This window comes from Oncorhynchus gorbuscha, linkage group LG04 (genome assembly GCF_021184085.1).
Source record: "Oncorhynchus gorbuscha isolate QuinsamMale2020 ecotype Even-year linkage group LG04, OgorEven_v1.0, whole genome shotgun sequence".
Lineage (NCBI taxonomy): Eukaryota > Metazoa > Chordata > Actinopteri > Salmoniformes > Salmonidae > Oncorhynchus > Oncorhynchus gorbuscha.
The window spans coordinates 63,842,448-63,855,128 of NC_060176.1; the positions used below are offsets into that span (position 1 = coordinate 63,842,448).

General features: G+C 39.8%; 1 protein-coding gene across 2 annotated transcripts; it reads left to right on the forward strand.

Moving 5' to 3' along the window:
- Positions 1–174: 174 nt before the first annotated feature.
- Positions 175–9,804, forward strand: mfsd10 (major facilitator superfamily domain containing 10). Of its 2 annotated transcripts, none has more exons than XM_046347733.1 (13): positions 175–303; positions 3,868–4,035; positions 4,552–4,648; positions 4,909–5,012; positions 5,217–5,375; positions 5,602–5,790; positions 6,013–6,127; positions 7,558–7,669; positions 7,804–7,912; positions 8,033–8,123; positions 8,217–8,264; positions 8,467–8,556; positions 8,693–9,804. In XM_046347733.1, exons 2-13 carry the CDS (start codon positions 3,889–3,891, stop codon positions 8,794–8,796), a joined length of 1,365 nt encoding a protein of 454 aa, XP_046203689.1. In that variant the 5' UTR covers positions 175–303; positions 3,868–3,888; the 3' UTR covers positions 8,797–9,804. The 2 variants fall into 2 exon arrangements, with proteins under 2 accessions (XP_046203689.1, XP_046203687.1); XM_046347731.1 differs by having other exon boundaries at positions 182–303; positions 3,864–4,035.
- Positions 9,805–12,681: the final 2,877 nt, after the last annotated feature.

The following is a 12,681-nucleotide window of genomic DNA, read 5'->3' on the forward strand; positions in this document are numbered from 1 at the left end:
AATGTATGCCTTTGGGAAACTGGACGCAGGGCGTTTAAACATGCGCGGTTGTAAGCGGCTCATTGGGACGTCCCTATCCAATTAAAGTTTAAATGTAAAATGGTAAGGTATAACGTCGCAAAGATTCCGCATGGATCAGTGGAGGCCTTGCTTCTGTGCGCATACGTCACAATCTTGTCATCGTAAACGATAAATGAAACAAGACACCGCTTCCTGGTCCAGTCAGTTTGCGACTTCGAGAATCAGATGAGTTCACAACCCTAAAGCAAGCTGCTCGCAAATTGATATGCCACTGGATTTAGGGTAAGTAAAATGCATATGAAAAATGTATGGGGAATCTCCATGCATGGCTGATCACATTGTAACAACTCAACTCTATGCTGAAGGAAGTTTCTGATGAACCGTTGGAGTTCATCAGAAACTATTGCACTTTTCCCTAGTCAATGATTTTAGCATTGAGTTTATTCAGCTATAACAAACTTTGATTACAATAACTTAATTAATGTGCTCACTACTTTAGGATGCAATGTATACCCCTGTTTCCATTTGCGCTACATTAACATTTTGAGTACTTTATTAAAACGCATTTTATCCATAGGCTAAGCCTACAAAGTTGGTTAACACCCATCTGTCTAATGTCATGTGTCTGTCACACGTAATAATATCCATATAATTCCAATCTTCAAATGTAGTCCGGTTTTGAGTGTATTCGGTCATGAATGGAATTATATTATTTCCTACTTCCTCGAACATTGTCTTGCCTCACCACCTTGTTTTGTCGTTAACTCATTCTCTGTTAAGAGACTTGCACATCCACCGTCCAGCGAGGACGACTGAATAAGGATGTAAACAAGCATTTCCCTAACCGATTCAAATCAACCACGATTTACCGTGGAGCTGAGCGGCGACTAGTGTGGCCAGACTGGAGCTCCGACGTCATTATCAAAAACTACAATTTCAGCACCCAAAGAATAGCCCGCAATTACACACGACATTGTTGATAACTTCATCTCTGTTTATTTGATATGATAGTGTTTTGCTTTTGTTGTTTTGTTTGCTTTTCATGTATTGTGTATGTGTGTATATATATCTATAGCCCATATACTGAACAAAAAAATCAACGCAACGATTTTACGGAGTTGCAATTCATATAACGAAATCAGTCAATTGAAATAAATAATGCCCTAATCTATGGATTTCACATTCCTGGGCAGGGGTTCAGCCATGGGTGGGCCTTTGATGGCATAGGCTCCACCCACTGGGGAGCCAGGCCCAGCCAATCAGAATGAGTTTCCCCCCCAAAAGGGCTTTATTACAGACAGAAAGAAATACTCCTCAGCACCCCCCCCCCCCCCTCAGGTGTAGAAGCCGGATGTGGAGGTCCTTGGGCTGGTGTGGTTACACATGACTCCAATTGGACACACTGCCAAATTCTCTGCAGTCAGCATGCCAATTGCATGCTCCCTCAACTTGAGACATCAGTGACGTTCTGTTGTGACAAAACTGCACATTTTAGAGTGGCCTTTTATTGTGCCCAGCACAAGATGCACCTGTGTAATGACCATGCTGTTTATTTAGCTTCTTCATGTGCCACACCTCTGGTGGATGGATTATCTTGGCAAAGAAGAAATGCTCACTAACAAGGATGTAAACAAATTTGTGCGTATGGAAAATGTCTGGATTTTTTTTTCAGCTAATGAAACATGGGACCAACACTTTACATGTTGTGTTTACATTTTTGTTCAGTGTAATTGTTTATTGATGTGGTCATGCAGGGCTCATCAGTGAAAGAGACTGGGTCTTAGCATGACTCCCTGCTTAAATAAAAGTTAAATAAATCTAGCCTTAATCGTAGTATACCCTTCAGGGCAGGAGACTGGAAGATTTAGGATGGCATTGACATTGGAGAGCTGCAATTCTTATGACATGTGAAGGCCCACTAAGTTGCTGGCATTTCTTGTCAAGTTGTGTTGGTTTATTGTAGTGAACACCTACCTACCTGCCTTATGCGCTTGTCATCATGTGTGGTTGCATCCTCTCCATACACCATAATGTCAACATATACAGCAACTCCAGGGCAGACAGTCAGGATGGTGGACATGATTTTCTGGAAAAAAGCAATGTGCCAGCGTAACCTGAACAGCATAAGAGTGCACCATATCATCCTCCAAATCCAATTCTTCCTTTGGCCGCCTTTCCTTCCAGTTCTCTGCTGCCAATTACTGGAACGAACTGCAAAAATCACTGAAGCTGAAGACTCGTATCTCCCTCACTAGCTTTAAGCACCAGCTGTCAGAGCTGCTCACAGATCACTACACCTGTACATAGCTCATCTGTAAATAGCCCATCCAACTACCTCATCCCTATACTGTATTTATTTATTTATCTTGCTCCTTTGCACTCCAGCATCTCCAGTTGCACATTCATCTTCTGCACATCTACCATTCCAGTGTTTAATTGCTATATTGTAATAACCCTAACCCTTTGCCACCATGGCCTATTTATTGCCTTGCCTCCCTTATCCTACTTCATTTGCACATACTGAATATAGACCTTTTCAACTGTATTATTGACTGTATGTTTGTTTATCCCATGTGTAACACTGATGTTGTATGTGTTGAACTGCTTTGCTTTATCTTGGCCAGGTCGCAGTTGCAAATGAGAACTTGTTCTCAACTAGCCTGCCTGGTTAAATAAATAACAAATGTGCATCATGAATGCAGTGAGCCAGCAGAAGGTCATGTTAGATTCAGGCACCCATATCGGAATAGCCATGAATCAACGTTCACTTGTAAATGATAAGGAGGTGTTTTTAGAGCCCTATCCTGGAGGTATACCGTGGGGTGTAGAGCTAGGGAGAGGGTGTCAGAGTCGTGGGTTGGATTATCTTCCCTTTCATTGGAGCCCCCGAGTTGCTTTCTTGATCTTCAGAGGCTTGTGACTTGGTGTTGCCATGCCAAGCTGTCTGTTGTCTTTTCTATATCCAGACAAAGGAGATGTAATTATGGTAGGTATATTGGATTCCCAACGTAGTTGAATTGCACAAAAATAGTCTAGAGTACAGGTCATAACAGTACATAAATCTGAAAGCTGTCTCATTTAAAGCATATATACAGGTGTTTAAACAACCATTTAATGGTATTGAGGCAGCCACATTATATTTTGGACGCTATATTGGATTTGGAGTGAAATCTAGGGGGGGTCCCTAATGTAATTGCAAGAGTATGGGCTGAACAAAAAAACAAAAAAGACAGTTTTCAGTGTCTTAGAGCTGAGTTAGATTACAATAGCCACAACATCAAAAGATGTGTAACAATGTATTTTGTATATTAATCAGATGCCAAAAAGTAAAGCTTACATTGATTATAAATATTTATACTTGATATTTCCACCTATTGTATTTCTGTGTTTACAGGTCTATCTTTTCAAAATGAATTAAGATCTAATGCTGTTTGTTGATGTAGTGCAGACAACTGAACTGACTACTTAAATTTCAAATATTTGCAATATCAGAGCTTGTAATATTGGGTTACATGTGGCCCATCCTCCCTCCAGCCAGGCATTATTCTGCACTTTTTTAGTTTAAGGGGTGTCACGATCTATCAATTTAACCACTTTTGCAGTAAACTATTTTTGCACAACCATCCATTTCATAAATGGTAGACATAAGAGACATGGTTGTGTTTTGTTCTACTGCGGTTTGGGGATCTCAAACTATATCCCGTTTTGAGGACTAGCCGGGTAGTAGTTCAGTGCCATTTCGACTTCAAAAAACTTTGTATTAACTTCTCCATTAGGCGCTGACACACATGTATGCATCCCATATAATTATAATTTTTTTAAATCCTGTGTTTTTGTTTAAGGAAGGAGTTTAAGCAGAAAGGAGCAATGTCAAGTGAAACGAGATCTGAAGAGGCCGTTGGCTCCTCAAGAGTCATTAAGAGTGTTTTCTTTGCCCTCCTCTTGGACTTACTGGGATTCACCCTGATCCTACCTCTCCTCCCATCTATACTGGACCACTATGGCCAAACAGAGGTAAGTGCTCATGTTTGTCTGTGCTCAGTGAGCTGTCCTTTTTATTACAGTTTAACATTTCAGCCAACTTTAAAGTTACCCATGATGCATCACGGTCATCACGGTTTTTAATTATCTGGAACATGGCCAATGTCTGTTAATAGTAAATGTGAGCTCCCCTCTTAAAATCTAAATAGTTTTCCTCCCCATCATTATCATCATTAATTAAATACTTTAATTTCATTGTACTATATTGTGAAAGATGAGCATTGTATTTGCAATAATGTTGGGTTATCAATGCAATTTTCCATTTTGGTAATATGCCAACTCCAGAAACTGACATTTGATGTGTTTCTTTGTACACAGAATTTGGGGCCTCACTCTAGGGAGGACAAGGCATGCTTTGTGTGATTAAACCTTTCCATGAGACAGAGTAACAAAATGACACACTTGTCAGCTGATCGAGTGTGGGAAATTTATCAGATTCAGATCTTGCACTCATTTGTAAAAAATATTTTCACATTTTCCCCCTAACAGGACGGTGTCTATCAGTCACTTCAGAGCATTGTGGACTGGTTCAGGGAAGCTGTCGGAGTTCCGATGGAAACTAAATACAACAGTGTCCTCTTTGGAGGTACAGTAACACAACACACTTTATTTAACTACATGTGGTTGTTACAGTTGAGCAAAATATTTTGATGTCTATATTTAGACAAATGGCATTGTTCAAAATAGTAGCTTGTCTTGTGAATGCCAGAAATAGTGTGGTGTCTGTGTATTAAAATGTGTGACTTAAAATTGACCAGATGTTGTGTTACGTCTTAAAATTTGCCAGAACGCTCAACCAGAAAGGACCATAATCACAGATTATGCTCTCTACATTCTATTGTTCAGGTCTGATTGGATCACTCTTCTCTCTGCTGCAGTTCGTGTCGTCCCCTTTAACTGGGGCTGCATCGGATCATTTCGGCAGAAAACCGCTACTCATTCTTACCACAGTTTGTGCAATGTTATAGAAATGCAGTTGATTTAAATAAGTGACTTGCCATTTAAGAATACTTCTATTGCTTTTTCATGGCTATGAAACTGGTTAACATATCAGTACATATCTTGTGCAACTCTCTGTCCATTTCGGTGAGTTATTTGCCCACTTTGCCAGCCTGATTTGATATGGTTTTAATTGGTATTTTTTTGTGTTCCAGTTGGGATTGATGTCTTCCTATGCAGTCTGGGCAGTTTCCCGTAGTTTCAGCATGTTCCTTTTGTCTCGGGTGATTGGGGGTATTTGCAAGGGTAATGTGAGCCTCTGCACTGCCATGATTGCTGACCTTCCTTGCCCGAAGGCACGAAACAAGGGAATGGTAAGCACTGTGCATAAAGCTCATGCTATGATTTTTTTTAAAGACATACAGTAAAGTATATGCCATTCAGGATTGAAAGATCTTGATTGAAAGGAGATTGATAATTTAGGAGTATGATTAACCACGGACCATGCGCTCTGTATTGCACTAATACACTAGTTGGTCTTTCTTTAGGCCTCGTGTATGCATTCTTTTAATTTGGCAATGCATATTTTGTTGTTGTTAGATGATGGTTGGAATTGCCTTCTCGTTGGGATTCACGGTAGGCCCACTGATGGGGGCCTACTTTGCCATTAACTCCAGTAAGGAGGAGGTATTCTACCATGGCCCAGCTGTACTGGCCCTGGTCTTCAGTGCTGCTGACCTACTCTTCATCATTGTTATGCTACCAGAGACACTGCCAAAGCAGAACAAGGTGCGATTTCATTGGTATACCTCTTAGGAGAAACTGAAAATGGCACACTTGAAACTCATCACGGGTTGGGCAGTGTGCTTCATTGCACAGAAAGTAAAAGCCTTGGTCACTCACTTATCTTCTCCCAGTAATGTTTTAATGCAATGATACTATACACAGTGTTTAATCCATATTAGTAAGCGTTTCTGTTTATTATTTCTGACAAGACTGGTATCTGCTCAGACCCAGGTTTCCTCAGTGACCTCTGGGATCCAGGAATCAGGAGATCTTCTCAACCCAGTGGCTCTGTTCCATTTCTCTGCCCTCACAAGGACAGAGGACCCACCCTCTAAAGAGAGTGAGTACATATTGATTTATGTGATATTTGTACAGTATGAAATAATTGTCAAACTATACACGGAACAAAAATAAAAGCAACATACAACTATTTCATAGATTTTAGTGAGTTGCTGTTCATATAAGGAATCTGTCAATTGAAATACATTCATTAGGCCCTAATCTATGGATTTCACCTGATGAAATACAGATATCCATCTGTTGTTTACATACCCCCCAAAAAAGCTAGGGTCGTGGATCAGAAAACCAGTCAGTATCTAGTGTGACTACCATTTGCCTAATGCAACGCAACACATCTCCTTCGCATAGATCAGGCTATTGATTGTGGCCTGTGGAATGTTGTCCCACTCTTCAATGGCTGTGCGAAGCTGCTGGATATTGGCAGGAAATGGAACACACTATCGTACACGTCAATCCAGAGCATCCCAAACATGTTCAATGGGTGACATGTCTGGTGAGTATGCAGGCTGGAAGAACTAGAACATTTTCAGCTTTGAGTAATTGTGTACAGATTCTTGCGACATGGGGTCGTGGATTATCATGCTGAAACATGAGGTGGTAGTGGCGGATGAATGGCACGACAATGAGCCTCCAGGATCTCGTCATGGTATCTCTGTGTATTCAAATCACCATTAATAAAATGCAATTGTGTTTGTTGTCCGTAGCTTATGCCTGTCCCTACCATAACCCTACAGCCACCATGAGGCACTCAGTTCACAACGCTGACGTTGGGCAAACTGTTCAGTTACAACGCCAAACTGCAGTGGTTACAAGTGGTCTGCAGTTATTGAAGCCGGTTGGATGTACTGCCAAATTCTCTAAAACAATGTTGGAGGCGATTTATAGAAGAGAAATTAACATTCAAAACTCTGGCAACAGCTCTGGTGGTCATTCCTGCAGTCAGCATGCCAATTGCATGCTCCCTCAACTTGAGACATCTGTGGCATTGTGTTGTGTGACAACTGCACATTTTTAGAATGGCCTTTTATTGTCCCCAGCACAATGTGCACCTGTGTAATGATCATGCTGTTTAATCATCTGCTTGATATGCCACACCTGTCAGGTGGATGCATTATCTTGGCAAAGGAGCAACTCTCACTAACAGGGATGTAAACAAATTTGTGCTCAACATTTGAGAGAAATAAGATTTTTGTTCATATGTAACATTTCTGGAATCTTTTATTTCAGCTTATGAAACATGGGATCAACACTTTACATGTTGTGTTTATTTTTGTTCAGTATAAAATATCTATGAATATACAGTAATATATAAAGACCCGTTAGTCTGTATAATGTTTATCTTGTCAAGATCTATGCTTAGTAAGATGGACAATAATCTATTGAAAGTACTTCATAATAACCAAAATATTGTGTTGAAATATACAACAAAGCCTTTTTTTATTTGTCCCTGTTTTTTCTCTTGGACAACAGAAATGCAGAATCTGAAAGTGTTGGGCCTCATTTACTTCACATATCTCTTCCTCTTCTCTGGTCTTGAGTTTACATTGAGTTTCCTCACCCATCAACGGTTCCAGTTTACAAGGTATGGGTTTAGGGACAAAGGTCAATCCTCAGTCTATTTAGCTCCCTACACTCCAATTTATTTGAATCTGTTCAACCAAAAAGAGGCTACCTTAACTCCTTCAAATGTGCTACGATACTCTTACATTTTTGCAGCATGCAGCAGGGTAAGATGTTCTTCTTCATGGGTATCACCATGGCACTGATCCAAGGAGGATATGCCCGTAGGATCAAACCAGGGCATCACATCAGGACTGTTCGTCTGGTAAATATCGTACTCATTACTACATGGCTAAGAAATCAGCATCAAGAAATCGTTTAAATAGTCAAGATTAGCTCTGGTATAAAAAATGTTGCCAAAGTCGGTATTCTTAATGTATTTTAGGCAATCATATTACTGATTCCAGCATTTGCTCTCATTGGACTGGCATGGAATTTGAAGATGGTTTACATAGGTTTGATTTTATACTCATTTGGTAAGTTTTCATATCTTCAAAGTTCATTAAACAAATAAACTAAGTATATCCCTGAGGTGATTTTCCTTTACTCAAACATCTTCTTTGTCACAGCTGCTGCCATTGTTGTCCCTTGTTTGACAACGCTGGTTTCAGATCATGGTAAGATTTCTAACTATACTATCATAACCACTATGCACTCGCTCTCTCTTAGACACACACACACACACACACACACACACACACACACACACACACACACACACACACACACACACACACACACACACACACACACACACACACACACACACTCTCAAATCAAATCATTGTGTCATTGTGTAACATGAAACTCCTCTTCTAGGTTCAGCCAATCAGAAGGGCACAGTGATGGGAATCCTACGTAGTTTAGGAGCCCTGGCTCGAGCACTGGGCCCCATAGTGGCATCCTCAGGTGACTTGCTGCATTGAATGTCACATTTTGTAACTGGGCAGAAAAATATTATGTCAGTTGTCAAAGGCTGTGATTTGTGAATAATTTGAATTTCATAACATTTCTGCTGAATGTCTATTTTTTTTTTTTGTTGCAGTTTACTGGATTGCTGGAGCAGAGACCTGCTTCATTATCAGCTCAACTTCTTTCATCATACCTCTGGTTTTACTGAGAAGACTGGGAGGGCTCAAACAAGAGTGAAGAGGGTGCTAACAAGCCTTAACACAGGAGCGTTAAAGGGTTCTACCACGACAGACTGTTTCAGAGATACTCCAGACAGCTTTGATATGGTTTTGTTCATTGTTATTTCATTTGTTTACATTTGCTTGGAATGCAAGCTATGAGACAATAAGTACATATATCATTTACAAATTGTGGTAATATTTTTACATTTTTTTTATTATAAGTAGTTCATGTATTTTCTTCTCTCTAACCACAAAGCCTTGGCAAAAGATACCGTTACGCTTGTCTACACTGAGCTGCACTGAGGTAGAATTGCAATCACCCTTTTCCTTCTCATACTAGCCAGCAGTAGCCACCGCAGCAATTATCGTAAAACTAGCAGTATTTCAATCTTCTCGATGGAGCAGTGTTGATAAAGGTAGGATTTGGAGAACAGTCACATATCCCATCCCTGCATTGAGGTACGTTTTCCGACCACATCTCGCGCTGGCTCCACTGTGTCTTAATGTAACCATGATTGCGTTCCGACCTCAGTGCAGCTCAGTGTAAACAAGCCTTGCCATGTAAAATTGGCTTTGTATTTTGGTTTCTGATGTTATACCGTTGAAGTATGTCATATCCAGATTTTTAAAAAGAAAGAAAATATTCTCTCAACGTGACAGTATCTTGTAGAAATTAAATGACAGCATCCAAAATACATTCAATTACAACATTTAGGACTAGCTCATACATTAAAAGGTAGAGCCTGATTGTATCTGTTGACTTTTGCATATGCTAATGTTTCTGTCAGAGCTCTATAATAGAACTCTATAATCAGACATTATTTGTTATAATACTATGCTTGATATTGTTGAGTAACACTATGGGAGTATATTTGAGGTACTATTTGTTTATTACTTAAGAGTAAATCAATGAGCTGTTACAATTAAAACATAACATTATTTTTAAATCAATTTAATGTAGTATCAGTATTGAGATTATTCAAAATATCATTATCTATATTAAAAAAGCTCTGAGTTTGTGTGATATTGTGTTGCCTTGCCCTTTATGCTATATACTCTTATTTACCACACAATGATCATGCAACATCCTCATTTCCACTGTAAAAATTCATGAAAACAAAAATGTTTGCTCTTAATTGGTGGTTAGATTTAAAATCACATTTTAGAAAGACAAATTGTAGAAATAGGCAGGGTTTATGACTGGCAGTAGTAACTAATGATAAACGTACAGGTGAGGGCGCTGCTGTACCTGTTGGTCAGTCAAATAATGTAAACTTTACATATTGCTCTTAAATACAAGTAAAACTAAATGCATGCATCTTCAACCGATCGCTACCTGCACCTACCCGCCTGTCCAACATCACTACTCTGGACGGCTCTGACTTAGAATACGTGGACAACTACAAATACTTAGGTGTCTGGTTAGACTGTAAACTCTCCTTCCAGACCCATATCAAACATCTCCAATCCAAAGTTAAATCTAGAATTGGCTTCCTATTTCGCAACAAAGCATTCTTCACTCATGCTGCCAAACATACCCTTGTAAAACTGACCATCCTACCAATCCTCGACTTTGGCGATGTCATTTACAAAATAGCCTCCAATACCCTACTCAACAAATTCGATGCAGTCTATCACAGTGCAATCCGTTTTGTCACCAAAGACCCATATACTACCCACCATTGCAACCTGTACGCTCTCGTTGGCTGGCCCTCGCTTCATACTCGTCGCCAAACCCACTGGCTCCATGTCATCTACAAGACCCTGCTAGGTAAAGTCCCCCTTATCTCAGCTCGCTGGTCACCATAGCATCTCCCACCTGTAGCACACTCTCCAGCAGGTATATCTCTTTAGTCACCCCCAAAACAAATTCTTTCTTTGGCCGCCTCTCCTTCCAGTTCTCTGCTGCCAATGACTGGAACGAACTACAAAAATCTCTGAAACTGGAAACACTATCTCCCTCACTAGCTTTAAGCACCAACTGTCAGAGCATCTTACAGATTACTGCACCTGTACATAGCCCACCTATAATTTAGCTCAAACAACTACCTCTTTCCCAACTGTATTTAATTTATTTATTTATTTTGCTCCTTTGCACCCCATTATTTCTATTTTGCACATTCTTCCATTGCAAAACTACCATTCCAGTGTTTTACTTGCTATATTGTATTTACTTTGCCACCATGGCCTTTTTTGCCTTTACCTCCCTTCTCACCTAATTTGCTCACATTGTATATAAACTTGTTTATACTGTATTATTGACTGTATGTTTGTTTTACTCCATGTGTAACTCTGTGTCGTTGTATCTGTCGAACTGCTTTGCTTTATCTTGGCCAGGTCGCAATTGTAAATGAGAACTTGTTCTCAACTTGCCTACCTGGTTAAATAAAGGTGAAATAAATCAATAAAAAATATGAACTAGCTTCTGAGGCAGAGAGTACCACAGTATGAGGTTCAATACCCATAAAACCTAGCGGTCAAACAAGGAAATGCAGTAGTGACAATTGTTTTTCCACCATTTATTTTTTCCATAGGGGATTTTAGAAACACACCTGTAGGCTTACCATGGTGTGGCATTTTGAGAACTGTGTAAATCTCTCGAGGACAAGGTGACATGTCAATATATTTGCCTGTATTTACCCCACAAAAATTAAATGCTAATTAGCTGCGGATGTGACTTATCATAAAGAACTACAAATACCATGATGAACTGGACGAGGCTGCCGAATCGAGACGAAGGTATGAATCTCTGGATTAACTATCTAAAGTTAGCTAAATGTAGTAATTATTAAATAGGCTACATTTCTTTTAAATGGGAAATTCTGAGAACTGTCTTGTGCAGGTTTTAAATTGACACGATACCAGTTAACCAAGGTAGAGATAAAGTGCAGGAGCTTGCAGGGATTTGTAGTTTTGCATGAGTTATTTGGGTATGCGAGACTTGACAGAAGAGTTACAGGGTGTGTTAAGTGGTGGTGTCCCATCCTTTCAGGTTGTTGCCCTGAGGAAGGACTAAATACATTTAAATAGTGGAGTAGAGTGGTATTTTTTAATGATTTTATTTATTTATTTGTATTTTTGAGAGTGTTGTATTACATGGTAGGGTATTTGTTTCATTTTCTTCAAGTAAAGTATAAGGGAGTTGTACTAGTAGGTGGTGGTAATGCAACATTTGATGCCAACCACTGTTAAATCTCATTGAAGAATAATGTGTCTCAGTAAGTTTTTTTTTTAGCGTTCATAGCAATGGTTATGAACTGTACCACAGAAATGGAATGTAAATCACCGAAAATAGATGTTGTGGTGGCAGCTGCAGAGTATTTGGGTGTACGAGATTTTACTGACAAGTGTTACAAGGTGCGTTGAACAATAGTGTCCCGGTCTGGTGTATAGTAAGAGAGTAGTGGAATAGTGGTGAGGTTTTAATTCATGGGTGTAGGGTTGGTTGGTACAATTTTCCTTCCCATTTCTTGTCACAAAGTGTAATGAATCCACACCAGAACAGTAGGTGGAAACACAGGGCTAGATAAAATAAATAAGTAAATAGGGAGGCCGGGCTGACACCAGTACAGTAGGCGGCGGTGTATTCACCTTTCAGTTGGTTGCGATTCGCCAATACAGCGAAGAAGAAGTTTGGGAGAAGCGTGCAATTGCGGCCTGCAATTCGGGGCGTTCTAACTCTTCTTTATACTTCAAGCAAGGATAGGTGGGAGGAGAGGGCGCTCCAATACAGCAGGTGGAGTTAATGCACAATAACGTTGGTGGCCAGCAGCCGATAAACCTTACAGAAGAACAATGCGTGGGCGAATACGGTCGACAGGAGCTGTGTTCAAATAGTCATACTAACCGTACAATTTGTGACGTAATTGAGTATATAGGATCATATTATGTGTATAGTTAG

What these genes read in the sequence shown, in the direction of transcription:
- mfsd10 (XM_046347731.1), top strand. An exon ending in AGGCACGAAACAAGGGAATG is followed by an intron (nt 5,376 to 5,601) that starts GTAAGCACTGTG and finishes TGTTGTTGTTAG; the next exon opens with ATGATGGTTGGAATTGCCTT. An exon ending in CAACGGTTCCAGTTTACAAG is followed by an intron (nt 7,670 to 7,803) that starts GTATGGGTTTAG and finishes ACATTTTTGCAG; the next exon opens with CATGCAGCAGGGTAAGATGT.